Source organism: Podarcis raffonei, chromosome 5 (genome assembly GCF_027172205.1).
Source record: "Podarcis raffonei isolate rPodRaf1 chromosome 5, rPodRaf1.pri, whole genome shotgun sequence".
NCBI lineage: Eukaryota > Metazoa > Chordata > Lepidosauria > Squamata > Lacertidae > Podarcis > Podarcis raffonei.
This window is the reverse complement of record NC_070606.1, coordinates 94421151-94448932: the sequence shown is the minus strand read 5'-3', so window position 1 is coordinate 94448932 and position 27782 is coordinate 94421151. Positions and strand designations below refer to the sequence as shown.

The 27782-nt window shown below is 48.8% G+C and overlaps 1 protein-coding gene across 2 annotated transcripts in view; it reads left to right on the top strand.

Moving 5' to 3' along the window:
- Nucleotides 1-8909, top strand: part of LOC128414831 (major facilitator superfamily domain-containing protein 8-like) — a 30138-nt gene extending 21229 nt beyond the window's left edge. Inside the window, exons 10-13 of one of the 2 annotated variants that reach the window (XR_008330746.1) lie at nucleotides 1135-1257; nucleotides 3687-3817; nucleotides 3943-4088; nucleotides 7426-8909. Coding sequence is in view for 1 of the 2 variants with exons in the window: in XM_053390700.1 (XP_053246675.1) it covers nucleotides 1135-1257; nucleotides 3687-3817; nucleotides 3943-4032 (344 nt within the window). In the remaining variant the exon portion in view is untranslated. Of the gene's footprint in view, nucleotides 1-1134; nucleotides 1258-3686; nucleotides 3818-3942; nucleotides 4236-7425 lie in introns of those variants that run through there. The other variant, XM_053390700.1, reaches the window with a different exon arrangement.
- The last annotated feature ends 18873 nt before the right edge of the window (nucleotides 8910-27782 follow it).

The following is a 27782-nucleotide window of genomic DNA, read 5'->3' as shown; positions in this document are numbered from 1 at the left end:
AAGTTTCTGTATCCAGAGGGATACGTAAGCGGAGGTACGACTGTATTGTACAATGGTAAAATTTGCTTTAGTTGCTCCCACCACTTTTGCCTCTGGTCCACCCACCACTATTATCTGGCCCTCAGAAGCCTACCCAAAAGGGAATGCAGCCCTTGGGGTGAAAAGGATCCCAGATCTAAACAATTGGCCGCCAATCACAACATGGTAAAACATGTGTTTATTTGTTTGGGTAACCAATTCTTATCTCTTTGTGCCTCCCCACCCTCTTCTGGCATCCGTCTGTCTCTGGAGACAATGGAGAAGTGTGCCTTTGGGTGCCTTTGGAGATTTACAGCGCCTGCTGTGGCTGTAGAGACTGATACAGGAGAGACATGTTTTGTTGCAGCTGGGGCAGAGGGAGGCGTCCGGTTGTGCTGCTGCAGATGCACCAGGGCATTTCTTCTCTCTGCGCTCCTCCCAGCAGTCATTCCTCCTCTGGCCACTGCTGTGGATGCACGACTTGACTGCCTCAGATCTTTAATGTGGGCTTGGGGGGGGGCACAAAACCCCTTGACTTGTGTGAGAGAGGCAGATGTAATTCCATCTTCCCTGGAGGTGTAAAAATACAGCTAACCTTAGCCTTCAGTTCACCAACCGTGTGACTTTGGTCTTTGGTTCATGCACCTGACACTGGGAGGTGAATGAGCATCCTCTGATGCAAAATCCATAGGTTTAATTCTTTCCCATGCGGCTTGGAATGCAACGGCTGTGCCTGATGTTACACCTCACCATTCAAAAGGCCACAGGGTTGCTTTGGTGCAAGGCCTGTTCAGACATAGCCCGAGCATCTTTCCCTGTGTGGCGCATGGCTGCAGCATGAATGAATTGCAGATCTTATGGCAATCGCGTTGGACATCTCCTTGTTTTCTCCATTGCGTCTGTTCACATAGACAAGGGACGGGCATGTGTGCACAAGCTGCCTCCTGCCCCCTCTCTGTGTTTAAGTGGGCTCCATCAAAAACCTTCCACTGGAGGCGATGGGAGGAAATGCCTTTCACCCTCAGTGGTCCCCTCGCACATACAGATCACCCCTTGTTGCTCTCCATCACCTCGCTCCTCCTCCTTACTGAGTTCTGTGTGCTTTGCTTCTTCCAGGTACCTTTACCATCCTCCTTACAGAGTTGGTCGTGGGCGTTTTCCTGCAAGTCCTGGGCCTTCCCTTTGTTGCAGTCTCCCAAGTGTCGCTCTTTTCTAAAGTCACGGCCGAGAGAACGCAAGGTAAGGCTGTGTCTCAAATTTTAAAGTTCGGAATAGAGTGATCCATGCAGGAGGCACACTCGCAACCCACAGCGCAGCGTCTGTGCACGTGCGGGTTGCGATTCGGCGCTTCTGTGCATGCGCAAAGTGCAATTTAGCGTTTCTGCATACGCGTGAGCATTGAAACCTGGAAGTAACCCGTTCTAGTACTTCTGGGTTTCAGCAAGTCTGTAACCCACAAACGCGCAACCTGAAGCGTCTGTAACCTGAGGTATGACTGTAATTTCTTTGGAAGACAATAATCGGGCATCCGCCCAACATGACCAGTCCAACGAGTGAGGTGTGTTAGAACTGTGTCACTTCAGGCTGTAGGTGGGGATGCCACTGTTTTTAAAGCTCGTGTGTGTAATTAGAAAACAAATACTGCATGAAGGAAACAATAATGGACCAAGATAACTGGGAATAGAATCTCACCCTAATAATCTAATTTTATAGGTTGCAGGGAGTGTTCAGAACTGGCATTCTCTTCCTTCAGCCTGAAGTAATGCAGTCCCATGCTGACACCTCAAGGCTCTACTCATGTTCTGCTGCATGTTTGTATTGAGCCATGTGCACACCTGCGTACACATTGATGTGTAATTATAGTCTTGCATCATCTGCTTTCAAAGAAGATTTATCTGTGCACTTTGGGTGGCTCTCCACACCTTCCTACAAGGGTAGCCACACACTCTTTGTCCCGGAGAAGGAATCTTTCAGTGCTCAGAGCACTGAATAGTTACAGGATAGTCATGTTTTTTGGGGGGTGGGGAGAAAGGAACTATTCCTTAAATTCTAGCATTCAGTAGCTAAATAGTTCCAGTGTTGTTTTATGTCATGGGTGGGTCCTCTGATCTAGAGTGGTGCTAGAGCTCCCCCCTTGATCCAAGGTACCTTAACTGCTATGCACCAGAATTGCGATTCCTGCATTGGGAGGGGCTTGGGCTAGATGTCCCTTGTGACCCTCCTGATAGCTGTCTGGACAGGTAGCATCAAAGCAGAACTCTGCTGGTGCAGGGACACAACCACCTGCTTGCGGAAAGCTTCATATTGTGTTTAAAGCCATCTCGGGGATAGATTGGTCCAGGTGAACCATCTCAAAAGGTCTAGCATCCCTCCCTCTGGCGTGGCTACCAGAGGGCAGAGTGTCTTATTTCTGCCAGGATTTCAGTTTCCCAGGCTAGTATTCGCTTCCTGATCAGGCTGCACTTTCCTGGGTCCAGTTACTGTGTGCGGCATTTGCCCTCTCCAGCACTTGTTTGCAAGGCTTGTTGGTTGGCTGGTGTTGGATTGCTCTGTGGCCTGATTTCCTTTTTTCTTTAAGAAGAAAAATGTTCTGCTTTTCGACACCCCCCCACTCCTGAGAGCAGCAAAGCATTGTTGCAACATCCTTCCAGGCTTGGGAAAATGACTCGCCTGGGTTTGCGCTTTCTGCCTCGCTGTGCGCTTGTTCACTTGTCAAGTAACGGAAGTGAAATTGCAGTTCTGTCTTTGCCACTGCTTGCGGTTGGTTGACATGGAGAGTTGTCTGAGGCACAGAAGGCTGAAGGAGCAGCCAGGACTTTAGATGAAGCAAACACACAACCCAAATGGAATTTGTAACAAAGAACGGGCACTCAAGCTCATTTCCTCCTCCTTTTCCTGTCTATTTTCCTTTCGTGCCGTGTCTTTTTATTGTAAGCCTGATGGCAGGGAATGATTTGCTTAAAAAAAAATCCTTATCAAATCAAGTAGGTCTTTTAAACTTTTTGTTTTTTATCACACTAGTTGTGGTCATCAGTGGGCGCATTCAGTTGATTATATTCTCATAAATTTTTCTGTTTCTAGCAACATTTCCCTCTTTAATAAAGCAAATTCATGGGAATCCAGGATCTGAATCATTTTTCTTGGACCTGTGCATTCCATTTTAACCTTCTATTTCCAAGTATCAGATAATCCGTTTCATCCAATAATTTAGGAAAGGCAGGAGAAACGAATGGTGTCAGAGATAACTCAAGTGGAAAGTGGTCACTTTCAGCTCTGGGAATTATCCTGCAGGTATCTCTGTTAATTGGCACATTATTAGATGTTAGGATATAATCTATGGTGCTAGTAAATCCTCTGGGGGAGATAAAAGTAAAATAACCCTCTTGATCCCCTTGACCGTGCCCATTGCATAACAAAAGGTTATGCTTAATTATAAGTTCACAAAGATATTTCCCAGCGCGGTTAGAAGTGATGTCCATTGCTGCCCTCTGACAGATTTCAGGTTCGTCCTCCCAAGTTTAGTCCAGATAATATTGTATTTTGTGGGGAAACACAAAGTCGCCTCCCAAAACAAGCCGAGGGTCTTAAAAAAGAATTGATATGGGAGCGTTTTGTGGCGGGACTGAAGACACTGATAAATATTCTTTAATATGCTTCTTCTTCCACAGGGTTCAGCCAGGGTCTCCGTCGCTCTGTAGGGGGTATGGCCACCATCCTTGGGCCTCTGTGGGCTGGAGGCTTGACCAACAACTTGGACATCATGCTGGGGGTGATGATGGCTTTGCTGAGTCTCCTCACGGTGAGTGCCCAGTGGCCTGGCTGTGGAACTGCATTCTGGGGCCAAAGTGAGACCTCCCTATCCCTCCTCCCTCCTTCCTCCTCTCCCCAGCCACACTGTGCTGACCCACCCCTCTTCTCTGGCAGATCATGGTGGGGCTCTCATATGCATACCTGGTGGAGCCGCCCAGAAGGTACGTGTCATCGCAAACATCTGAAGATGAAGGCAGCTCATGACAGCCCCGTCGGATGGAGGTGCTTCTGAAGGAACAGAGAAGGTCCTGCTCACCCAGGTGAGAGCACATGTCTCCTCCACCATCACCCTGGTCTGATGGTTGAGCGTGTGGCTTCTCAAACTCCAGTAGCCAAGTGAGGCCTGGAGAATCTGGCGATGGAGTCTTCCTGCAAGGAGATGCAGAATAAAAATAAAAATAAAAATTTATTTATATCCCGCCCTCCCCAGCCGAAGCCGGGCTCAGAGCGGCTAACAACAATAAAAGTAACACAGCATTCTAAAATCAATTCATTCTAAAATCAATTCAGAATCAAATCAATGGCAACCACTGGGCTAGAGTTCTATGAGGATTACCGAAGGAGGGGGTCAGACTGTGCCTTGGCCAAAGGCCTGGTGGAACAGCTCTGTCTTGCAGGCCCTGTAGAAAGATGTCAAGTCCTGCAGGGCCCTAGTCTCTTGTGACAGAGTGTTCACCAGATCGGCACCACAGCCGAAAAAGCCCTGGCTCTGGTTGAGGCCAGCCTAACCTTCCTATGGCCCGGGACCTCCAAGATGTTTTTGTTTGAAGACCGTAAGGTCCTCCATGGGACATACCAGGAGAGGCGGTCCCGTAGGTACGAGGGTCCTAGGCTGTATAGGGCTTTAAAGGTTAAAACCAGCACCTTAAACCTGATCTTGTACTCCATCGGGAGCCAGTGCAGCTGGTATAGCACCGGGTGAATGTGATCCTGCAGCGAAGACCCCGTAAGAGTCTCGCCATGGCATTCTGCACCTGCTGAAGTTTCTGGGTCAGTCTCAAGGGCAGCCCCACGTAGAGTGAGGCAACGGTGGTGGGATTGCTCTGGTCTTCTTTCTACCAGGCATGTCTGCATAGTGGTTTAAAAAAATGTATTATTGAGTGTACATACACACACATAAACACACACACACAGAGAGAGAGAGAGAGAGAGAGAGAGAGAGAGAGAGAGAGAGACGTACCTGGATGTTGTTTGAAATTATTTTCTGGTTGTTGTGCAGGACAAAGAAGAACATGTGTACACCTTTGGTTGGGCCAGACAGATAACTTGGTGGTGGTCCCCCTTTTTTGCAATATGGAACAAATGGTCACATTTGCTAATATGGAAGAAAAACCTCCTTTAAAATCACCACTCATAAATGCAAGAGGCTTTCCCCCTCAATAAGTCTTAATTGTGATAATTGAGGTTGTTTTGGTGCTTGAAATTCCATGTTTTCTTATTGTTTTGCATATAAGTTGCACCAATACGTACATGTTGCTCTATTTATTAAAATGTTTTTGCCCTGCGTCTGTCCACATATGAAACTTTGCCTGTGGAATGCTACTGAATCTGAAGCTCAGTTGCTGAAGGTATCCACTGGTTACAAATCAGGAGACCAAACATAGATGATGTGGAACTTAGCAAGCTGCCTTATTCAGAGTCAGAACATTGGTCCATGTAGATAAGTATTTCTCCACATGGACTTCTCCACTTGGATATGCTGGGGATTGAACCAAAGACCTTCTGCATGCATGTTCTTCTGTAAGAGACAGTCCTTTCCCAATGACACCTAAAGCTGTGGAGCTAGACTATGTTAGGGGAATTTGCAGTGTGGCGATATTACATAATTTTGCATTGCTATAATCCCAAGGTAAAGGGAAAGGACCCCTGGATGGTTAAGCCCAGTCAAAGGCGACTATGGGGTTGCGACACTCATCTCACTTTTCAGGCCGAGGGAGCTGACATTTGTCCACAGACAGCTTTCCGGGTCATGTGGCCAGAAAGACTAAACCACTTCTGGCACAGTGTGACACTCTGATGAGTGCCAGAGCACATGGAAATGCTGTATGCCTTCCTTCCGCAGCGGTACCTATTTATCTACTTGCATTGGTATGCTTTTCGAACTGCTAGGTTGGCAGGAGCTGGGACAGAGCAACGGGAGCTCACCCCATTGCACAGATTTGAACCACCGATCTTCCGATCGGCAAGCCCAAGAGGCTCAGTGGTTTAGACCACAGCACCACCCGTGTCCCTTCTATAATCCCAGTGGGGTAGAGAGGAGAGGGAGGAAGCACAGCTGCTCTGTTTTTGGTGGCACCTATAGTTCTGTCCCTAAACAACTGTTTAATTCATAGGAGCCAGGGATGGGGGACGAATTCAGTTTGGTTCACGTTCTAATGTGAACCTGCCTGCGAGCAGCAGCATCTTGGGTGGTTGTCACTGTGCGAAAATACATCATGTCCCCATATGTGCTAACACATTAACAGTAAGGAACCGCAGTCTGAAGGCTGAGGTTAGCAAGACAAGATTCAGATGAGCAAACAGAGCAACGAGGGGCTTAGGTTCTTGTTCCAGTTGGGTGAAGGCTTCATTCGTTCAGGGTGGTTGAAACATTAAAAGGAAGGATTCCTCCAAACTGGGCTGAACGAGCAGCAGAATGGCAGCTGCAGTTCCATGTGAACAGGTGCACAAATTCCTTATGAGATTTAAAGTAAAGGTAAAGGGACCCCTGAAAAGGGACGCGGGTGGCGCTGTGGGTTAAAGCCTCAGTGCCTAGGACTTGCCGATCGAAAGGTCGGCGGTTCGAATCCCCGCGGCGGGGTGCGCTCCCGTTGCTCGGTCCCAGCGCCTGCCAACCTAGCAGTTCGAAAGCACTCCCGGGTGCAAGTAGATAAATAGGGACCGCTTACTAGCGGGAAGGTAAACGGCGTTCCGTGTGCTGCGCTGGCTCGCCAGATGCAGCTTGTCATGCTGGCCACGTGACCCGGAAGTGTCTGCGGACAGCGCTGGCCCCCCGGCCTATAGAGTGAGATGGGCGCACAACCCTAGAGTCTGGCAAGACTGGCCCATACGGGCAGGGGTACCTTTACCTTTTAAAGGGACCCCTGACCATTAGGTCCAGTTGTGGATGACTCTGGGGTTGCGGCGCTCATCTCGCTTTATTGGCCGAGGGAGCCAGTGTACAGCTTCCGGGTCATGTGGCCAGCATGACTAAGCCGCTTCTGGTGAACCAGAGCAGCGCACGGAAACACCATTTACCTTCCCACTGGAGCGGTACCTATTTATCTACTTGCACTTTGATGTGCTTCCGAACTGCTAGGTTGGCAGGAGCAGGGACCAAGCAATGGGAGCTCACCCCGTCGTGGGGATTCGAACCACTGACCTTCTGATCGGCAAATCCTAGGCTCTGTGGTTTAACCCACAGCGCCCCCCGCGTCCTTTATGACATGTACGTGTTAATAAAGTTGGAACTAGTAGTGGCTGAACAGCAGTGGGACATTGGGATCATAGTGAAGATGTTGACCATCAGATGTTCTAATATGGAGTATGGGAAGAAGAGACTTGTGTCCCCCAAGGAGCCTGGTCTGCCTCATTCCTGCTTCTGTCCTTTTCCTGCAGGTGTCTCTTTGACTGGTGCTGGGCACCCCTGGCTGGATCCTGGTTCCATGTTGCTGCTCTCCTGCTGGGATGGGGAGTGGGAAAGAACTTGCCTCCACCTATTGAGCAAATTGCAGCTCAGCCACCAACTTGTGCTATTTCACGTTCCTCCTCCTGGCCAGCTCTCCTGTCACCCACCACCTGGCCGAGGACTCTGCTCCATGCTGCCCCCTAAGAGCAAAGAGTGCCATCTCCTTCCATGGCATTCCTCATTTCTTAGCCTGAACGGAGCCTGGCAAGCCATGGAACCGGATTTGTGTTTGGATCTGGACTGCTGTCTGTATGTGGCCACTTCCAGTTTCTCAAGGGCCCTCTTCTTCACCTGGGGTCCGTGGGCACTGTATTAAAGCTTGCTTCACTCCAGGGATGGGGAACCTGCTGCCCTCCAGCCTTTGCTGGACTCCAGTGCCCATCAGTCCCAGCCAGCGAGGCCAGTGGGTGGTCATGGATGATGGGAGTTCTAGCGTGGCAATATCTAGGGGGTCACAGGTTTCTCATCCCTGCTGGAAGTCTCTGCACCTCTTGGCACTGCCCTCTCCCTCCCTTCTTCCCTGCACCTTCCCATAGTTGTTGCCACCAAATGGCACCTGGCGTTGTTTCCTTGCAATATCACACATGCAGGCAGTGGGCAATGGGCTCAGCTGCCCTGCTTGCAAGGTGTGACCCTGGGCCTGTTTGGCGAGAGGCGCCGGAGCGTAATTGAGAATCTGCATCCAGGAGGTTTGGGCTGCGTTCAAACAGCGACCCTGAGCACAGACTTGCAAGTTAATCTGTCGGTGCTGCCGTTTAGGGGCTGAGCTGTGTCTTGGAGGGTGGATTAACACTGGGCAGCTGTCCGAGTAGCAGGTGTGGTTGTCTTTTCCATCGGATAAGGATTTGGTGTCGGGGGAGTGCTGAACCCCGTGGCTCTCCAACCCCTGCTACTCAGAACCACATATCCCTCGCCCCAGCTCCAAAGTTAGAAATGAGCCCTGGGTTTCGCAGTGGGGTTTGAAATGTCTTCTGGGAGGGGCTACAGGGGAAAAGCAATGGCTAGAGGCAAAATTCAGGGCCGCCCCTCCAACTTCACTGACTGTTTCCCTTTATGCATTCTTACGGTCTGGATCCACTGCAGTCATATTAATCCGTTAGTACCTCAGTCGTTATTTATTTAGACACTTGATACATGCCTTATATTTTAGAAAACAAATCAACCGCTTACACTTCCTCCTCCCTTCCTGCTTGTTATTTTTGTGATGATCTTTGGTTAGCCACTCAACCACATTGCTGCAATAATTAATCCCACTGAAAATGGTCACTAGGAAATTTGCACGCTCAGACTTGAATTTGTTTGAAGCATTTTTAGTTCACTCTTCGAATGTAAAAGGTCACCCGGAGTGGGTTATGGAGAATAACCTTCCCTGCTCTCAAGGTTGCAATCTTAAAAACACGACACCAAAGGAAAACGATTTCTTTTTCTTGTGTGGGGAGGGGTGGGAGGAAAGACTCAAACTCAGCTTAGTTTACAAAGTTCTAAAAATGGCCTGCTGGAATGGAAGCAGCTCAAGGAGAGGCAGAGCTGATGGAGTGACACTGCTTCCTTTCCTTCTGCTTCTGCGAGCTCAATGGAGTCATAGAATTGTAGATTTATAGAGGTGGAAGGGACCCCGAGGGTCATCCAGTCTGACCCCCTGCTGTGCAGGGATAGCTGCTGCCAGGAGACAGTTGAGAGATGGAAGATCAAATGGAGCTGACTTCTCAGGAAAGGCCAACCCAAATGATTAAGGAGAATAGTACCCTAGGAGGAAAGGATGCAACACTTGGGACTTCTTACTTTAGAGCAGTGGTTTTCAGCCAGGGTGCCTTGGATGATGGTCAGGGTGCTGTGGACAACACTGGCCCCTCTCCTTCTTTCCTTCCCTCCCTCCTCTGATGCCTTCTTGCGTTTCTGCCTCCCAAAGGCTTGCACAGCTGTTTGTTACAGCAGCCCTGGCTACAAGCTGTGCAGGCGAATGATGCCTTTGGGGCTGGCCAGGGAGTGCTGGTTGCCAGGAGCTGAGGCAGCCTTGGGATAAGCAAGCAAATGCGTGATGTAGCCTAGCCAGCCAGCCCACCAGCCTTTGCTGTTGGGAATGGACAGATGAGCCCCAGGCCCCTGTGGGGCAGTGTGAGGTGGCAACTCTCTTTGGGACAGGGAGTGGGGCAGCTCAGAGACCAGGGGTGGTGGCAACAACTGCTCAGAGGACTCCCAAGGGAGAGGAAGCTGGAGGAACACTCCACACGGGAGGGTCTTTGAAAAAGGGTGAGAGGCTGCCAGCTCCGCAGGCAAGGGCTGACATAGCCGGGTGCCTGAGCCCTCCCAGGGGGGTCACAGAAAGAATGTAGTTGGTCAGGGGAGGCATGGACTCAAAAGGGTTGAAAACCTCTGGTTTAGAGAAAAGGCCCACAAGAGATGACATAGTAGAGGTTTATGAAGTTAGGTATGGCATGGAGAAAGTTTTTCTGCTCTCATAATGCCTGAACTCGTGGACATCCAGTTGATAAGGTAAAGGTAAAGGTACCCCTGCCCGTACGGGCCAGTCTTGACAGACTCTGGGGTTGTGTGCCCATCTCACTTAAGAGGCCAGGGGGCCAGCGCTGTCCGGAGACACTTCCGGGTCACGTGGCCAGCGTGACAAGCTGCATCTGGCGAGCCAGCGGAAACGCCGTTTACCTTCCCGCCAGTAAGCGGTCCCTATTTATCTACTTGTGCCTGGGGGTGCTTTCGAACTGCTAGGTTGGCAGGCGCTGGGACCGAGCAACGGGAGCGCACCCCGCCGCGGGGATTCGAACCGCCGACCTTTCGATCGGCAAGCCCTAGGTGCTGAGGCTTTTACCCACAGCGCCACCCGCGTCCCTATCCAGTTGGTAGCCTGCAATAATTGTTATTATTTTACAACCTGCTGAGTAGCCTGAATTTTCATGCTGGACTTGGAAGGGGGAAGCCTCATCCATAGCCTGCGTCAAAATGCACGCTGTGAGCCTATCAGGGCATTTTAAATAAAAGTATGTTACCAAGTGGGCTGGTGGGTGAAGGTCTGATGATGCCACTCCTCTCATTTGCTTCAATTCTGTGCTGGCCAGCAGCTCCTCTGGCTAGCACATAAATTGAGTAGGTCAACGAAGGAGTAGTTCAATCTGCCCATCCCCCACCAGCCTATTCACTCACCTGCATGGAGTCCCCAGTCACCTATGGCGACCAGGTGAGTTGCAAAATTCAAAGCTGCCTTCCAGGGTACCATCACATTTGTCAAGTGTGAGCCGTGTGAGAAGCAGCATCCCTGAAGGAGAGATGTCCCATGCAATATCACTGTGCCACGTGGTATCTATGAACATGATGGTGCTCGTCGTGTAACACTATTTTCCCTACGTGGAGGTGGGTTTGGGCAGCTTTTGAAATGCTTTCTCCAATAACAATTTCTCACCTTGCAAATAAAAATGGCTTGCACCATGTGGCAGAGGGAGAGGGAGGGTGTTCATGCACTTCACACAAGCAGTCCGACACGTGACTATACTTCTCTGCGGTTGGGGTTCAAGTGACGACTGTGCTGCAGCCTCCGTGCCCAGATAAGCCCTTTAAAGATGCCAGCACAGGATTCCATCCCAACAGTCTTTCCATATGTCTCAGTTTCTTGCGTTTGTGTCTCTCTATTGGATTTCTGTACGAACAACAAAAATAAACTGACACCCTACTGAAGCTGCCTGAGATAATTTAATACTGTCTATAGTGTTCTCGAAGCTACCAGCATGAGTTTGACCAAACTGCGGGAGGCAGTGGAAGACAGGAGTGCCTGGCGTGCTCCGGTCCATGGGGTCACGAAGAGTTGGACACGACTAAACGGCTAAACAACAACATAAAAGGCTAGCTGAATGTATGAAACTGCCTCATCTCTTGAAGGCAGCTCACTAGTTGCTATCATTGAATTTCACCTGTGGGCAGCTGCTGGAGACTCGGGTAGCTGAGAGGCACCATTTAAGTTTCCGATATACCCAGCGAAGGTGTGGGGGCTTTGCAAGACGCATGGTCACCCTAGAGAGGAGGTACCACAGGACTACCACAAAGGGAAGTAGCTGAAGTATAGCTTGCCAACCTTGATGGCTGCCGAAGAAATACAACCTGTGCTGTTAATAATGATTGTGCAACCCGTACAGCACATAGGCGACAATTATTCACACAATATTAATATACTGAGGAAGCCCAGAAAACTGTGCTCAGGGAGTGGGCTATCAGCCAACCCCAATAAACTGGCCCTGTCGGGGGCAAAATAGCTCTTCAACTTTATAGACTGCTAGGGCGAAACGGAAAGCAGAGACATCACCTTGCCAACAAAGGTCCGTATAGTTAAAGCTCTGGTTTTCCCAGTAGTGATGTATGGAAGTGAGAGCTGGACCATAAAGAAGACTGATCGCCGAAGAATGGATGCTTTTGAATTATGGTGCTGGAGGAGACTCTTGAGAGTCCCATGGACTGCAAGATCAACCCTATCCATTCTGAAGGAAATCAGCCCTGAGTGCTCACTGGAAGGACAGATCGTGAAGCTGAGGCTCCAATACTTTGGCCACCTCATGAGAAGAGAAGACTCCCTGGAAAAGACCCTGATGTTGGGAAAGATGGAGGGCACAAGGAGAAGGGGACGACAGAGGACGAGATGGTGGGACAGTGTTCTCGAAGCTACCAGCATGAGTTTGACCAAACTGCGGGAGGCAGTGGAAGACAGAAGTGCCAGGTGTGCTCTGGTCCAGGGGGTCACGAAGAGGCGGACACGACTAAACAACTACAACAGGGCGAAACGGGGATAGAAAGCTGGCACCCTGTTTTCCATCTGCACTTCACAACTACCGGGAACATCGTTGAACTTACCTGTCTTCTTCTTGAACTTACCTAAAAAACAAGAAAAAACAAAAACTGAGTCAAGAAGTTGTAAGAACTTAGTAAAATCTGACACTGCAAGTTCACTTTATTTTGCATAGCTTATAAGTTTTCATGGCTACTTTGTAAGTAGTTGTCTTATTCTCACAAACCTGATAAATGGTGGAAAATTGTTTTTTGAACAAGAATATTAATTGTTGCCTATGTGCTGTACGGGTTGCACAACCTTGATGCCCGGGCAAGTTCTTAGAGATGAGGGCTATTGATGGCAATTCTCTGCCTCCACAGTTGAAGGCAGCAATACCAGTTGCTGGAAAGCACAGGAGGGGAGAGTTTTCCGGCTAGCCTCTGTGAGGACAGGATGCTGGGCTAGATGGTCTTAGGAGAAGGTCAAGAGGAAGCCTGTTCCACCAGGGGGCTCTGTGCCACCATAAATGAGAACATAACAGAAAACCACTAATAGCATCCCAAAGGAGAAAGGGCATTCGCTTTCCTATGGCTGCATAAAAGGAAGAATGGCAAGGTGGGAAATACAAGTGCAGACACGCTCAGCCCAGAAGCAGGGTGGCTCTCATTTGAGCACAAGCCCAAATGGTTGCTGCCGGCTGTGAAAGTGGCTGGGTGTTGCACAAAAAACGCCACCCTGTGCATGGGTTATCTTCCCTGCATCCCTCCAGCTCCGGTGGGTCTGGGCTGTGGCTCTGAACCAGTTGCCCACTCCCCTTTGAGGATGGAAAGCTCTTTACTCAAACCTCACACAATAAGCCTGGTGCAGGTCTGGTCCAGGTTGGCATGGTTTCTTTGAATTTTGAACACAGGAGTGGCGCAGCCAAGGCCAACTTGGCCCAGAGTTCATGGGGCAAAATGCCCTTGGCCTGTTCTCTGATGGAGCTCTGCTGGGAGGAGTTTGTAGGGCTCTCTCTACCTGGTGATCTCTCATAGTATGGTGGTTCTTTGGGGGCCAAGGAAAGCAGAGGGTTCCTATCCTTTTGATAGCTGCACAGAGGAAGAGAGGAGCCTGAAATTACATGCCAGGTAACTCAGTGCTATGACTTCCATAAATTATGGAAAGTGAACAAATTTACATGATAGATCCAATTTTGCATCATTTATACTGTTTGCTGTGCAAAGAGGTAGAAGCTGTGCAGAGCACTAAAATCAACAACACAAAGTACCTCTCTGGCTTTCTGAGATCTTGGCACATTTCAAACCATAAGGGTTATTTACAATATCATCCTTTCCTGAGCATCCTTTTCCAATTCGTAATGTTGGTGCGTATGAGGCTGATGCTGCCATGTGCATCCACCATAACAAATTGCATTCTGGAAATTGTTCTCTTCCAACACTTTCCCTTCTAAAATACATCCAGAAACCGCAAGGAGTTAAGTTCAAGTCCTGGCTTTGTTTGGCCTTGGACTCTTAGTCTCAGTTTCCACCTAATCTGTAAAATGGGAATAGAAGCAACTGCCTTTTATCTGAAAATGGGCAGAGGAGGAAGGAGACCACAAAGCAGACAGACCATTGATTCCAGAGCCCTGCTGGGTGTTTGGTGGCAGGAGACAGGGCAGGAGAAAAGGGAAAGAGGAACCCTCCCATTCTGGGCTGTATAAACCTAGGTCTTGGGAGACCAGAGGTCAAATTCCCACTCAGCTATGAAGCTCACCTGGTGACCATGAGCCTCTCAGCCTAACCTACCTCACAGGGTTGTTGTGAGAATAAAATGGAGAAGTGGGGAGAATCACAGATGCCACCTGGAGCTCTTTGGAGCAAAGGTGGGATGTAAATATATTAACTAATTAATTAGTTCCCTTTCTGTTATTTCCAATGAGAAGGTTGTATACAGTCATACCTTGGTTCTTGAATGCCTTGTGACTCGAACGCTTTGACTTCTGAACTCCGCAAACCCGAAAGTAAGTGTTCCGGTTTGTGAACTTTTTTTGGAAGCCAAGCATCCGATGTGGCTTCCATGACTTCCAATTGAGTGCAGGAAGCTTCTGCAGCCAATCAGAAGCTGTGCCTTGGTTTTTGAACATTTTCGGATGTTGAATGGACTTCCAGAATGGATTTCGTTCGAGAGCCAAAGTACGACTGTATATGTCAACTCCACAGCTGGTATATATTTCCTCCTGTTTCAGGGATGCCTCAAAGGAATGGGAAGATTTTTGAACTTTTGGATTCAACTCTTCCCCTGATTTGCCTCTGCCAACCTCCTGTTCACCTCTATCAATGTTGGCCTGCAATGATTTCTGTTTCACCTGGGAGAGTCCGCATGAAATCTGATATTCCCCTCCAAGTTCAGATCTCTCTCTCTCTCTCTCTGTCTCTCTCCCTCTCCCTCTCTCCATACTTAGAGGAGAACTGAAACATCCTTGGCCCCATGTTCCTCTCCCAGGGACCACAGGGAGGCAGCCTAAAACTCTCTCGCACAACTTGAGTAAAATGTAGATATAAAAGGTGTATATCTTTCCAAACTGTAGAGGTCTCTCTCTCCCTCTGCTTGCAATGGAGGGTAAAGAGAGAGACAAAAGATCCAGGACAATTTGATTAAGCTGAAAGGCTCTGGAATTTGCCACACCTCACCGAAGAATTTAGGACATTCCCCTAGAAAGCATCTTGAGATTCCATACAAATTTAGCTCTCAGATATCACCCCCCCTGCAGAATTCTCAAGCCTAAATATTTACCAACAGGCTTCTCGGAGCTTGTTCCCAGATGAAGAGAGATGCTGCGTTTTCCCTGCCAGAAGCAAATTATGTACACACAGAAGTGACTGATCTCTGTAGTGAGAAAGCAGGTTCTGAACTCATCAAGAGGTTTCATACGGAGCTGGATCATGGATGAATTCTCGGCAGCACTGGCAACTCTGACTGGCAGCGGTGGTCCTTTAAAAACACCACTAAGAACTGAACCGTGGAGTATCTGCATTTAAAGGATATTAGGCAATGTAGTGTATACTGAAACTATGCAATCCATTCCCACAAGACACAGAGATTTTCCTCCAACTTTAAAAGAGAATTAGACAAATTCATGGATGAAAAGCAGGAATCACAAGTGGGGAGAACACTGTTGCACTCATGTCCTGCTTGTGCGCTTCCAATAGGTCTTGTCCTCAAAGTTTGTGGGTTTCCCATAGGTCGTTGTGAGTATGAGATATGTCCCACTGAGCTCCAGGTCTAGCTGGAAGACACACCCTCTTATCCTGGTATTTGCGGTGAGAACAGTTATGTTAGGGAGAAGGAATAAAAGCTTTTCCCTGTTAGGACACACCGGGCCTTTAGTCGGGATGGACCTAGCTATCGATTTCTTGTCCATAGTCATTCCACAGATAGTCCTTCATGATTCCGCTCTGTTTTTGCATCTATCTACAATGATTATAATTATTATTTTTAAAAGAAGGATGGACACTCACAACTTTGAACACATTTCCCACACAATAATATATTTTTATGCATTTCATCATAAAATACCTTTTTTACAGGGCTTTTTCTCAGCCGGAACTAAGTTTTGGCACCTCTCTGTTGGGCGCCATTACCATTATCAGAGAACAAGGGAGGCGTTCATGGCGAGTTCCTCTTTTTCTAGAAAAACAGCACAGCCTTTTCATATGCATTTTATCCTAGGAGGCACATTTTGGTAGGCATTGCAACCCAAACAGATGCATTCATATGCACATTTTGTACACTTTTTTTTTAAAGCAGAAAATTTTATGGCAAAATTCAGAGATGAGCCAAAACCAAGAGCTAACCATGCTCCCATCTGTTTCATTTGCTCTGGAAATCTGAATCAGGTGAGTTTGCCTTAAAAGGTAGACTAAGCAAAATCCTTGAGCATCCAGAACCCTGAGTGGGAGCCCTGAAGGAAAAGGAAAAAACCCTTCAAGAAAGGAAGGCCCCTGTAACATCAGCAGAGACCTTGTACCCTGAATCTCGCTCTCCACAGAACTGGGGCGAAACTAGCTAGCCTCTCATGTCTGCTCCCTTCAAAAAGAGCCATTGAACTGGTCTGTTGAGGAAGGCACCCAGGATCCCACCAGATGTGCGGAGAGGAGGGTCAGAGGTTAAACCCCGACCAAGTGGCCTCTTAGCCTCCTGTCCGGAACCTTCTCTCTCCATGCGTCTCCCACAGAGATAGGCGTTGACCCGGCGTCCAACTCGCACACTTGCTAAATATAACCCTGGCTGCCGTGGGTGGGTTGGCGGGGGCCGTGTGTGCAGGGGGATTGCCAAGGCGGCTCACCCAGTGGCCTGCAAGTGAACCGGAATGTTCTCTATTCCCCGCCAGGCAGGGGGTGGGCGCGGGGCAGGCAGGCGGAGGCAAGGGGGCTGACAGAGCGGGTTAATGGGAACCTGCTGGCAGTGCCATGGCGTATGATGGGGGGGGGGGACGCACAGCACTTGGCATCTGCTCAGGCCCCCGAGAAACACGGGGTCACAAGTTCAGCCCGGTCGCTCCGCTCCTCTCTGTGGTGACATCTTTTCGGCCCTCCTCGCCTGTTACAAGCGCCCCAGGATGCCGGAGACGTTAACCGTGGCTCCATTTCTGACAGAAATGTTTTGTGGGGAGTGAAGTCAATGGGAAGAAGCACCCCACGTGCCTGGGGGGTTACCAGGGTGAAAGGTCTACGCGAAAACTCTAGGAAACATCCGCACCCTGCATTTCAATTGGTACCACACTGCTTTAAACGCCCTTGGCTGCCCACAAAGAATACTGGAAAGAGTGTTTTGCTAAGGGTGCTGAGCGTCGTGACAAGACCCCGGTTCTCCTCACAGAGCGACATTTCCCAGAGAGGTGGACGGTTAAACTACACTCTGTGAGGGGAACAAGGATTCCTAACAACTCTCTGCCCCCTTAACAAAGATACAGTTTCCAGGATGGTTTAGGACACTGGTGGCAATGCCAGACCTAAGCATCTCTAAAATCCTGATGCCTACCCAACCCCGTGACAGATAATTCTTATTATTCAAAAAGTGAACTCCTATTCATGTGGAGGAAGCCTAAAAGGCCATTCACTGTTAATAACTCATTCTCGAATTGCCCCCCTTAAAAATCAAATTGCCATGTTGAGAACCATGAGTTTAGGGGAAGCCATGGCTGTTGAGGTGATATGAAAATGCTTCAAATTCATGATGTGGATGTGAAGGGAGAAGGGAAATGGCGCTGACTCCTGGCGGTATGACGATGGCAGGAACGCACTGCCAGTAGTTGGAGTGATGTTTAGGGTTTGGAGGGAGCTGGGGAGGGGGGCAAACTGAACCCCATCCCTCTGCCCCGCAAGGGTAGGGGGTGTCTGACAACAGTGCAGACCCTCTACTGCCCCAATTTCCCCCCTCCCTCCCCACCAAGTGCCTCTGCCGAATTAGGAGAGCTAAGCACTCTCTATCTGAGATTTGGGGGAGGGTGGTAGGTGCTGGAGAGAAGGCTTCTGTGACAGAAAGACACCCTCCCCGCCCCCAGCAGAGAAACAGAGCTTTGTGATATGGGTGTAGGGATTGGGGCTGGCAGTGGGACGGAAACAGCCTGCGTTCGTGGCAAAAGGGGGTGGGGGGAATCTGGCCTTGCAGCTAATGGGGTTTGGGTTCACGGCCAGGTCACCATCAGGCTGCTTCTTTGCCAAGTGCAGGGGAGGGTCGGCTTGGCTTAAACTCCCCCTGTGCTTAATCCGGTTGGACATAGATTTCCATCTCTGTTCGTTTAAATCATCCTTTCCAGCAATCCCTCCCACCCACCCCCCAAACCACCTCCAGCTCCCTCCTGCGCATGACAAGGTCAGAAGAGAAGCTGCGAACGCCAGTGGTTCAGCCACCACCGCTCTTTGAAGTGCTGTCATGGGCTACTGTGCTCATGCCCCACTGGTGCGCTTCCCATGTGCATTGGTTTGGCCACTGTGCGGACAGAGCATAAGACAGAGTCTTATGCTGAGTAAGACCATGGTGGTCCATCTAGAACTGGGGTCAGCAAACTTTTTCAGCAGGGGGCTGGTCCACTGTCCCTCAGACCTTGGGGGGCAGACTATAAGCTGTCCCCCCCATGACTCTCTCCTCCCTTCTTCACAGCACCGGACGAGCCCCGGTGGCTGCTTACCTGTGTCTTGCAAGCGGTAGGGGTGTTGGGATGCGTCCGGGGAGATGGGGCATTTGGCAGTCCCCCAGCTGGCTCCAGCCACCGGCCGGCAGCCAGGCGAACTCCGGTTCTCAGAACAGCATCTATCAGCGACTCGAGCCTCAGAAGCCTTCAGAGACTGAGCACGCTCTAATCAGCAGAGTGAGTAACTTTTCACAATGGAAGTGGCGGACAGAGGCATATGTAAGCATATTTACAGGCGTTTATTCAGCATCAGGAACAAAGGAAAAACATGTCTGCTTCCCTTCGTGTCCAAACAAAACAGCAGTATAGGCAAAAGCAATATACAACGGAAGTTCCCAGCAGACTGTGCTGGAAGTAAACAGACATGTGACATACAACAATCCACACATCCGTTCTAAAGGTGGAATGGAACTATGTCCTAAGAAGGGGCTGGCGGTGGCGGCGGGGGGGACGATGAGCGACACATGAAAGGGCTCCAGAGACGGCATGCTTAAAATGGTGCCCGCTCAAGCGCTGCTGCTGGCACCAACAAAGCCCAGCCCTCTTCCTCCTCTAGGCAGGGCGGGGAGAAGCCAGGAGGAGGGAGGGGGGAGGTGGCGCTGCCGCCGTGTGAGGGAGAGGGAAAGAACGTGTGCGCTGGCGATCCATGTGGCGCTTCCTGGACCATCTGCGGGCTGGTTCCAGAAGGCAATTGGGCCGCAGACCTTAGTTTGCTGACCCATGATCTAGAATCATACAGTTGGAAGGGACCCAAAGGGTCATCGAGTCCAACTCTCAACCTATACTGCATCTTAGTGTATTCCACCAAGCCTGGAAGCACATAGCCTTTAACATCCCTCAGACGAGAACAACTCCCAGAATGCAATTTGTTACAGTGGATGCACATAGCAGCATCAGCCTCACACGCACCAACTTTACGAGTTGGAAGCGGATGCTCAGGAAAGGATGATATTGTAAATAGCCCTTATGGTTTGAAATGTGCAGAGATCTCAGAAAGCCAGAGAGGTGCCTGAGCAGACTCTGTGTGTTTACGTGTGTTGATTTTAGTGCTCTGCACAGCTTCTACCTCTTTGCACAGCACACAGTATAAATTATGCAAAATTAGATCAATCATGTAAATTTGTTCACTTTCCATAATTTAGGGAAATTCTGGAATCCAATCAGAAGCCAGGATGCCTTTCTTAATTCCAGGACTGTCTCCGGAAAATCAGGACATTTGGAGGGTATGGAAGTGCCTCTCCAGGGTTTCAGTTGGGGGCCTTTCCCAGGAGTTCTTGGAGATACCAGGAATTGAATCTGGGCCCTGCAAGACAAATGCTCCACCTCTGAGCTACAGCTCTGTGCTGGACTGGATAGGCCAGGAGTTGCATTCACTTAGATTTCTCGCGTAGACTCTCAAACTGTAGTTGGTGCAAAATAGTGGCCAGGTTCCTTGGGGTAGGTAGAAGGACCAGCCGTCTCTCCACTCTGTAGTGTAGCTGGATCCAATTTTGCAGCTCGCAGCCTAGGAAGAGTGACAGTTTGCAAAACGAAGCCGAAAAGCAAAAGCTCTCTCTCTTTTCTTCTTCTGATTGAACACATGTGTTGGCAGAGGTGATGCTTATTTGAACCAGTAACCAGCGGATTGTTCGCCCATGTTACTTGCCGCTACATAATCAAAAAAAGCCCGACCATTACAACGCAGTAAAACAAAAATTTCAAACGGACGGAAAAGTTGTGTTTGGCAAAAACTGCAAAGCGTTCCTGAGAAATAAACAATGGCTATCTCAAGATTCTTTAAAACTGCCAGCAATAAATATCTCAAAAAACCCAAAGCCAATAGCTCAGCGCAGCAGGGTGCCAAATCTCCATCCTCATGTCCAAAACTTGCTCCCGGGAGAACAGGCTTCAAAACACCTCAGAGCTTGGGTGGCAGAAGAGAGGTTGCAGTGAGGAAGAACAGCACAAGGCAAACGAAGAAAGACATAAGGGTTTCATATACGAGAAGAAAATGTTGGTTTCTTATATTGATTCTACTAGGTTTTTGCTTTTCATTTCCCCATGTGAGGGGGCAGTGTTGACAACTGTGGTGGTGAGGCCTGGGCCTTCTTGGGTCTCCCTGGAAATGAACCCAAAGAACAAAGACTCCTGTAGACTTGCCGTATGACGGGGGGTTTGCCTAGAAGCAAAACGGAGGACCAATTCACTTCATTATGGCGAAGCCACCCCCAAAAGCCTTGCCATAACCCCAGTGCTATTTTTCTAGAAAAAGAGGTGCCCAAATTCACCTCTCTCTCTTAGAATGACAATGGCACCTGAGAGGTGATGGAACTGAGTTCTGATGAGTTTTGGCTGAAAAAAGCACTCTCTGGCCTTTTCTTTACTGTGAAAATTTTGTTAAGTGCGGGGATTTTGTTTGTAAAGAGGCATGTCCAACCATGCAATCTCTGGCAGAATGTACATAAAGGTCCGTAACAGTTTTACAACACCATCAGCTGCTTGCATGCAACTGGTTAAAGTTTTCAGCAGAGTTTCCCCAACTCGATTTCCCCCAAGAAACAGAAGGTTCCACAGAGGCCTGGTTTCCCCCTAATGCTGGAAAGACAACCAAGAAGGCCAGGACTGAACCCAGCTGGAACTTTTGAGTCATCCCTGAAGGAAGGGAAGAATGGCTGAGGCAGACTGTCGTCTTTCAAATTTCAGTGGCGCCATATTCAAGGCCAAAATTGGGTGCCCCCCCTCTTGCCTTTTGATATACTCTATTCTGCAGATGGTGACAACAGTCACGAAATTAAAATTCTTGGGAGAAAAGCAATGACAAACCTAGACAGCATCTTAAAAAGCAGAGACATCACCTTGCCAACAAAGGTCCGTATAGTTAAAGCTATGGTTTTCCCAGTAGTGATGTATGGAAGTGAGAGCTGGACCATCAAGAAGGCTGATCGCCGAAGAATGGATGCTTTTGAATTATGGTGCTGGAGGAGACTCTTGAGAGTCCCATGGACTGCAAGAAGATCAAACCTATCTATTCTGAAGGAAACCAGCCCTGAGTGCTCACCGGAAGGACAGATCGTGAAGCTGAGGCTCCAATACTTTGGCCACCTCATGAGAAGAGAAGACTCCCTGGAAATGACACTGATGTTGGGAAAGATTGAGGGCACAAGGAGAAGGGGACGACAGAGGACGAGATGGTTGGACAGTGTTCTTGAAACTACCAACATGAATTTGACGAAACTGCGGGAGGCAGTGGAAGTCAGGAGTGCCTGGCGTGCTCTGGTCCATGGGGTCACGAAGAGGCGGACACGACTAAACAACAATAAATTATCTAGGTCATAGTTGCGATGCCCTGCAGCACCCCCTAGTTTCAGCACCCAGTGTGGCAAAACCAGTCACGCTGCCCTAAACCCATCTCTTATGTGTGGGGCAGGACCTGCTGCTTCCAGGGGCGGCCTGGAAGGTGGAAATTGTTGGTGCTCCCACCTGCAGACCCAAAGGTGCCAACTTCAATAAAATATTGTGGGGGCCCAGGTAAGCCCTGCATAATCGATCACATGATGCAGTGCATGCACACCATTTGAATGGGAACGCCCATCAACTTCGTGGGGGCTCAGCCCCCTCAAATATTTTAGTGTAGTCCCCACAGCCCCTAGGAGTTGGCTCCTATGGGTCCAAGGTTGCGGCTTCACGGAATTGGCTGCTCTGCCAGGACATAAGGAGCCAGAGCACAGAGAGGCCTGTGCCTCCCTCCATCCACCTCACCCTTTCTGTGCCCATTTATTCACCCTGAAAGTATCTGTTTCTTGGCAAGAACTGGAAGGTTATGACCCGCCTGGGGCCCTGTGTTGCGCCAAAATGATCCGCTGCCACTCTGTTGATGGCTCGGAGAAGCCCGTCTGAATTGATCAGCATCCATGTCCCCTCCCAGGCAGAGGGGGTTGCGCCTCAGCTTGGTCGCTGGGAGAGGAGTGGGTCAGGCTGCAGCTGGGTTGGCGCTGAGCCAGTCCTTCCCCCCATCTCCCCACACTCATGGAGGACAAAGCTAGCAGTATCTAATAGCCATGGGGGCTTTGTTCTACCTCCCAGCGTGTGACGTCGGCACGTCGCGTGGCACACATTACCGAGGAATGTTGAGGGGACCCGGCCTCCTCCTGGGATTTTTTTTGGGGGGCCCTCAGCCCCTCATCCCCACACCCCAGATGGTGCCCCTGCACGCAGCTCTCATTGTTGTAGCTACCTCCAGGTCATGGAGAAAAAAATGCCATGAGGTGCAAAGAGAGGCTAGGAAAAACAAAAAACCATAGGGCAGGGAAGTGGAAATTCAGCTGCTGCCTTTCAGCTGCCTATGACTTCTTTCCCCCTGAGTCCGTCCCAAGCAATCTGAGACTCCGCCGGTGCACCTGTCTCTGCTCCTCCCTCTTCATACCTCTTCTGGTTCTGGGAGACTAGGGGGGAGACCTTCAGGCTTCTTTACCAGCCTGACTCGCCTCTGCCACTTGGCCTCCCTCATTCTACTCTCCAGCTTCAGCTTCTGCCTCTGTCTGGACTTCTCTCTGCCACAGACTCCCCCTGCTCCCTAAACCCTGTTGCCCCTCTTGACACCCCCCCAGTCTTCTCCCTCTGGCCACTCATTGTTGTCCCACCAATCCCCGTCTCTGAGCCATCTTCCTTTGGGGCTTCCCCATCTGGTGTCTCCCACTACTCCTCTGTGTCTAGCTAGTCTGTGACACAGGTTAAAGATGTATTCCTTGCTCTTTCCCCTGCTGCCTCTGTCGCCACCCACCACCAACATGTGGCTCTCAGAAAGTTCCCCAGAAGAGAATGTGGCCCTTGACCTTAAATAGTCTCTCCTCCCCTGCTCCAGGGAAAGAAGCCATGCCACGCTCAGTTCACATTCCTGAACATCTCTCCATCTCTCTCTCTCCTTTGTGGATGCAAGAAGTTTGCAGCTGGCCTTAATGAGCAGAACTTCCCCGCTTCCGGGGAGGGGGCAGGGAGGGAAGAGGTCACCCCGAGAGCAGCCACTTTGCCTCCCCCCCGCCGTCACCTCCCTTTCAATCGCAGCTCCAGGGCTTGGAGAGGCTCACAGAGGCGTTATTATAGCACCAGGGGAAACGCTGCTGGGTTTGCAAGCCTTGTTTGCGGCATGCACCAGACCGTGTCCTTTCGCCGTGTTTTCATGTAAACACATCAAACCTCCCCCTGCCCTGCTCCCCCAGCACAACGTTGACATGTCTGTTGGCTTCCCCTGGGATTTAAGTAAGCCTGGGCTGCAAGCCTTCTGGCTAGGATCACAGGTCTTTTCTTTCTCTCAAGTTCCATCCGAACTGAACTTATTCTGAAGTAAATGGCGAGGTCCTGCCATGCTGGAAATTGCAATGATTTGGGGGAGAGTTCATCATGTGCAGCCAATAGGCCTGTCTTACTTTGCTGCAGTTGGTGGAAGATGCCTCTTCTCAGCAACTCTTAAAGATCTAGGAGTCATACCAGGATCTGAACCTGTAAGTCATCATTATTATTTGTTTGTTTATTGCATTTATAGCACATCTTTTTCTCCAGGGAGCTCAAAATGGCACACAAAGTTGTAATCCCATTTAATCCTCACATTAGGCTGAGAGGCAGCGATCGGCCCAAGGTCACACAGTCGGCTTCATTGCTGGGTAGTAATTTGAACCCTGGTCTCTCCCAGGTCCTAGTCCGATTCTCTAACCACTATGCCACACTGACATCATCAGTGACTCTTCGTTCCCCATTGCGTGAATGACCCACATAGGGAATTCTCCTCCTAGCTCATCCTGTCCAAACATACTGGGCAATGTGCCCAAATTTCTTTGTGGCATGCGTGAATAGATATATATATATTGGTAAATTATTTACGGGGCACAATTTTCTTTTACACAATTAATGTCTGCCTCCAGGCTGTCAGTATTTTACAGGAGGTGTTCAAGTGTACAACAGAACTTTAAAGGTAAAGGTACTCCTAACTGTTAGGTCCAGTCGCGGACGACTCTGGGGTTGCGTGCTCATCTGGCTCTATAGGCCGAGGGAGCCAGCGTTTGTCCGCAGACAGCTTCCGGGTCATGTGGCCAGCATGACTAAGCCGCTTCTGGCAAACCAGAGCAGCGCACAGAAACGCTGTTTACCTTCCCGCCGGAGTGGTACCTATTTATCTACTTGCACTTTGACGTGCTTTTAAACTGCTAGGTTGGCAGGAGCAGGGACTGAGCAACAGGAGCTCACCCTGTCGCGGGGATTCGAACTGCCGACCACAGCGCCACCCGCGTCACCCTAACAGAAATTTAGGTTTGCACAATTAAAAGTGGATTAACGGGCTCTGTTGTCCCAGAGCAGGGCTGTGCATAAGGAACCTTTGGCCCTCCAGATGTTGCTGAACTACAGCTCCCATCATCCTTGGCCACTGGGGCCAAACATCTGGAGGATCGAAGGTTGCCCTAGCCTAGATTGAGCAAGGACATTTTTTTTTTAAAAAAAAAAGCCCTCACACACTTTTTGCAGTTCGGAAAGCAAGAGGAAAAGGCATTGACAAAAATGTCAGACCATCCATTTTCCAGGGACACTCCTGATTTAGGAGAAGCCATCCCGGTTTCTGATTTAATCCCAGAATGTCCTGCTTTTCCTCAGGATATCCCTATTTTCATTGGAAATTTTTTGGAGGATTTAGAGTTATCCCCCCCCCCCAAGCCATCTGAAGGCAATCCCGTATAGAGAAGCTTAATGTTTTAATATGTTTTCCATATATGTTGGAAGCTGCCTAGAGTGGCTGGGCAACCCAGTAAGATGTGTGGGGTATAAATATTAAAATTATCGTTATGGAATGGGACGTCCCTATTTTCATCGGAGAAATGTTGGAGGGTATGAAATGTGGGGTGAATGAATGATGGACGGGAAGTCACGGAAACACCCTGTAAGCAAATCACGATCCGTGCTTGTTGTCACGTAACCACCCTGTAAACAAACGAGAAGCCATGCTCAATAATGATCGGATTTAGCCTAACCACTAGGCAAGAGCAATGCAAGCAAATCCAGGTGAGTGCTGAATAAATAGCTTGCCCGGAGGAGTCCTGTGTTTTAGCAAGCTCTCGGAAATGATTTATAAGTATTAAAATTGTGTTTCATTTCACTGCACACAGGTGGTGTAGTGACAATAAAGGTTTCTTATATTATTATTAAAAAAGACCTGTAAATATTAAACAAATAATAAAACAAACAAATAAACCAGGCTTGTCTGATTCTCACAAGAGATTATTCTTTATGGGATATTATGCAGTCAAATTTCCTTGGTAGACTAGTCACAGCAGTTTTCATTTATAGCTATACAAAAGGAAGGGGCTGGCCCGTTATGCTGCAATTATAAAAGTAACTAATTGTTGTTGTTTTTTTATAAAATATTTATTAAGGTTTTACAAAATGAAAAAAGAAAAATACAAATACAAATAAAAAAACAGTTCCACCTTTCCATTACATTCTTTCATTTACTTAATTTCCGGACCTCCTCTAACCTCCCTTTTTGTATTCCAGTTTAATTTGTCAGTTCAGCAAATCCTTCCCCTCTTTGCTTATCCTAATCTTTAATCTTAAAATAATGTAACATTAGATTTTTGCTTATTAATAGTCCATTTTTTCCTACTCCTTATAGCATTATAGCTAAAAACCACATAACTTTCAATCCAACATCATTCTAACATTCATTAATTTTGCAATATTTCTGTAAATAGTCTTTAAATTTCTTCCAATCTTCTTCCACCGACTCTTCTCCCTGGTCTCGGATTCTGCCGGTCATTTCTGCCAATTCATCAGTACAAAGGAATGTAGCAGTCTCTGTGGAAAAAGAAGAGATGAGGAAGGTGTTGAAGGGAATCAACCCAAGGAAGGCCACAGGGCCAGATGGGGTAGCTGGAAGGGTATTGAGAGACTGTGCAGATCAACTAGCAGGAGTTTTCACTGGGATTTTAAATCGATCCCTAGCCCAGGCTATTGTTCCATCCTGCCTAAAGTCCTCTATTATCGTTCCAATAGCAAAAAAACCTAACCCGGAAGATCTGAATGACTTTCGTCCAGTAGCACTCACACCTATAATCATGAAGTGCTTTGAAAAGCTGGTACGAAATCATGTCATTGCCTGCCTACCAGAGGGACTGGACACATTCCAATTTGCTTATAAAACAAAAAGATCGACAGAGGACGCTGTGGCGATTGCCCTCCATGCCGTCCTTGCACATTTGGAGCAGCGGGGGGGTTATGCCAGACTGCTTTTTTTAGATTTCAGCTCGGCATTTAATACCATTCTACCACAGCGTCTGATGTCTAAACTGGAAGATCTGGGGCTTCCATTATCACTTTGTGGGTGGATATTGGACTTTTTGTCAGACCGCTCCCAGAGGGTTCGGTTGGGCCCTTATACCTCTAAAATGCTTAAGACTAACATAGGAACACCACAGGGATGCGTACTCAGTCCGCTCCTTTATATTCTCTACACGTACGATTGTGTCGCTGCTCACCCTAGTAATAGGGTTGTCAAATTTGCAGATGACACAACCGTGATTGGGCTCATCCCTGAAAGGGAGGGTGAAACGCACTATAGAGATGAGGTGGAGCGGCTGACAGAGTGGTGCAGAGCTAACAACTTGCTCATAAATACAAGGAAGACAAAGGAGCTTGTGGTGGACTTCAGGAGACAGAAGAGCAATATCCAGCCACTTTTGATTGATGGGGTCTGTGTGGAGAGGGTAACAACGTTCAGATTTTTGGGCATTGAATTACAAGAGGATCTGTCCTGGAGTGTCAACACAAGGGGGCTTGTGAAGAAGGCGCAGCAGAGACTGTACTTTTTGAGAATTCTAAGGAAAAACCATCTTCCGCAGAAACTGCTGCTTGCCTTCTATCACTGTGCCATTGAGAGCGTGCTCACTTATGGCTTATGTGTGTGGTACGGAAGCTGTACTACCCAGGACAGGATGGGGTTGTGCAGAGTTGTTAAGGCAGCAGAGAGCATTGTTGGCTGCCCACTCTCCACCTTAGAGCAGATTTATGCCACAAGGTGCCATAGGAAGGCACTGGACATAGTAAAAGATCCATCGCATCCTGGTCACTGTCTCTTCGAGCTCCTGCCGTCGGGACGGAGATACAGGACGATGAAGACAAGAACGAGCCGTCTTAAGAACAGCTTCTTCTCCAGAGTGATCTCAGCCCTGAATGGGAAGCCTGGACTTTGAAAGTCATCTAATCTTCCTTGCTGTACTATACTGTATTGTTTTAATTAGTGTTTTTATGGAGCAGTCAAGTAATTTCGTTGTCCCTGAGAGGGGGCAATGACAATAAAGATATTATTATTATTATTATTATTATTAATT